This window comes from Capsicum annuum, unplaced genomic scaffold (assembly GCF_002878395.1).
Source record: "Capsicum annuum cultivar UCD-10X-F1 unplaced genomic scaffold, UCD10Xv1.1 ctg3318, whole genome shotgun sequence".
Classification (NCBI taxonomy): domain Eukaryota; kingdom Viridiplantae; phylum Streptophyta; class Magnoliopsida; order Solanales; family Solanaceae; genus Capsicum; species Capsicum annuum.
This window is the reverse complement of record NW_025839942.1, coordinates 87,030-89,976: the sequence shown is the minus strand read 5'-3', so window position 1 is coordinate 89,976 and position 2,947 is coordinate 87,030. Positions and strand designations below refer to the sequence as shown.

At 35.1% G+C, this 2,947-nt stretch overlaps 1 protein-coding gene across 1 annotated transcript; it reads left to right on the top strand.

The window, feature by feature from the left end:
- Positions 1 to 269: 269 nt before the first annotated feature.
- On the top strand, positions 270 to 1,198 carry LOC107863751 (protein TIC 20-v, chloroplastic). The gene has a single exon (XM_016709872.2). The coding sequence runs from the start codon at positions 444 to 446 to the stop codon at positions 1,062 to 1,064; it is 621 nt and encodes a 206-aa protein (XP_016565358.1). The 5' UTR covers positions 270 to 443; the 3' UTR covers positions 1,065 to 1,198.
- The last annotated feature ends 1,749 nt before the right edge of the window (positions 1,199 to 2,947 follow it).

Here is a 2,947-nt window from a genome sequence, read left to right as displayed (position 1 = left end):
AAGAATGTTTTTACTAATTTACTCTTAATAAATAACTTGAAAAAGATGTAACTCTTTAATAATTTTTTGATCAGGTAAACTCTCTGTATTTTAAGAAGGATAAAATTATAAGAAATATCATTAATATTTTTTTATTATCTGAAACACCAGTTATTTAAGAATAAAATAAAAATGCCAAAAAATACCTATGTAGACATAATTGATAATTTTATGGCAAATTTGAAGATATTTTTATGTCATTTCACCAAAAGATGGGATATAAAACTGGTGGTGAAATCTGCTTTGGACATGTAAATGACATCAATGTTGCCCGACCCGTAATTCAATCAAGATTTTCAATTGACTATTCAAGGAATCACTCTCTAAATAGTACCCTCCATTCCTTATTTCCCTTTTCCTTCCTTCTCCCCCCAAAACAAATATCTTTGGCCATCCTCAAGAAGATGGCCAGCACCAATCTTTTATCCACCACCATTACACCCCTCCCTTTCACTTCCCACCTCAAATACTCCCCATTTGTCCTACTTAAACCCGCAGGAAAACTCAGAGGAGACCCAAAAAGGCCGCCAACAATTCGAGCTCAATCCAAGAACGACGACTCTGTAGATGGACCAGACCGATTAATCTCCGCTATCACTTACTTCTACCCTTTCTTTGATGGTATTCAGTATGGCAAATATGTCATCACACAGTATGCTCCATTCCAAATCCTTATTCAACCTTTAGTCCCAGCAATAAGGGTTTTCAAGAGCTTTCCACTTAATGGGCTGTTGGTTTTCTTTACTCTTTACTTTATTGTAGTTAGAAATCCTAATTTCAGTAGATATGTGAGGTTCAACACTATGCAAGCTATTGTTCTTGATGTGCTGCTCATTTTTCCTGATTTGTTGGAGAGGAGTTTCAATCCAAGAGATGGATTTGGTTTGGATTTGATGATGAGCTTCGATAGCACTGTGTTTTTGTTTATTTTTGTTTGTTTAGTTTATGGTTCGTCTTCGTGTTTGTTGGGTCAGTTGCCTAGATTGCCTATTGTTGCTGAAGCTGCTGATAGGCAAGTGCTATGAACCTCCTGAATTTACTTATTTTGGTGGTACGATTACTCTTTGTACACTTGATTAGTTTTTGGTTTAGCTTGACAATGAATAGCTATTTTGTTCGGAAAGTAAATGTGTATGCTCTTTTGCTTTTGTCGCTTTTATTCATGTCTTCACCATTAGAACCTGGTTTATGTGTATCATTTTACTGTTTCTAAATGTGGATATGTAAATTCTTGCGATGGAATTTGGAATATTTTAATTTCTATGGTCAACTGAACTTTTTTTCTATCTATCTGCTATAACAGGCCTCTCCATCTTTGAGGTAGCGGTAGACTCACCCCAAACCCCACTTTGTGGGACTACATTGGGTATGTTGTTGTTGTATCTAAATGCCATAACAAACTCAAGATAGAGGTATTTGTTTATTAGTAACCATAATGTCCTGACTAACTTGCGTACACCTCCACGATTTCATAGAATATCTTAAGTAGAATTGGTACTAAGTAAGTCTGTCCACTATGAGTTAGGAAATGAGAAGAAATACCTAATTTTATTGCCTCTACCCAGATTGTAACTCTGGTCTTCTATAGTTTTCATTCCAGCTCATGAACCTCGATTCCAAGCCATTGAGTGCCAAAGTGGTGCTGAGTATTAACAAGTAATATCATTTTTTAGTATGTAGGTAGTTCAATCCCCATTTGTAAGTAACATGTTACATAGTCATTCCTTTTGTGTTTTTTTGTTTTTTGGATGAGGTAACATGTTACTCCATCATATAATTATGTTGATGCTTAAGGAAGAAATTCATGATCCTAGTAATCATTAGAGAGATACATGTTTTATCATGATTTTAATTAAGGGTCTCGTTTTGTCTTATCTCAAAAACAGAAAGCATACGGAGGAATGCAAAAGTTTGACATCAAGCTTTGATGTTATTCTTTGAGACTATTCAATGAGTCCCTTTCATCCCATCTGAGAGCCTGAGCTAGTTACATAGGGCTATGTAGTTTACCTAAAAGTATTGGCATTTAGCATGCACTCCTTCTTTATGTAAAATGCTAATTTGTGTCTCTTACTAATGCCTTTTCCATTTCTCATATAGTAATATTAAAATTCTACACTTGAACAAAAGCAATAATATGCTAAAACTAGGATGGAAGAGATAATTATCTTAATAGCTGCACTTTTTCTGAATCTGGAGCTTTTGCTTAGTTAGAAAACCTTAGGTGATCATATCTCCTTTGCTTGTGCCTAGACGCTAAATGTTTTGGGATGTTAAAAACATTTTAGATGTTGATAAACCCAAAGGGAAAGGATTTGCTCATAACTTGTATGAGATCCATTAGTCCCTTCAACGGACTTGATATCACCTTCTTCAATTTCATAAGCGACACTGTTACTGTTTCTTCTGATTGAACAGTCGAGTGGTTAGCTAGTGCGTACACTTAGTTATCGTGAAATTATGACAGAAATGTTGATCAAGTCTTCTGAAACATATTCTTAGGTATTACATTGACATTAGATATGTAGTTTTTATGAAACTAAGAATGAGGTTGTTGTACTTGGCCTTGAGGACCAAGAGAATGTCAAGCAACGAAGCTTAGTCAAGAAAGTCAAGCAACAAGGCGAAGTCATGCCAGTAACTAGAACATATAGAACAGGTCAATATTTTTATGTCAAGGCTCATTTTATCTCATTTACTTTAACGCAAGGATGCATAGGGCTTACACTTTGTTGCTTTAGGTTCTTCACCTTCAGCTTCCTTGTTGGCGAAAAACATTCTACTGTCAAACTGCTCTGGAAGCCAAACGTAAAATTTACCTTTCAACATAAACAATAATAATGTGGGTTTGTATACAGATTATGATGAACTGATGAAATCAAGATGTCTTGACTATTTGCCCTAAAAT

What these genes read in the sequence shown, in the direction of transcription:
- LOC107863751 (XM_016709872.2), top strand. Translation starts at nt 444, where the DNA reads ATGGCCAGCACCAATCTTTTATCCACCACCATTACACCCCTCCCTTTC.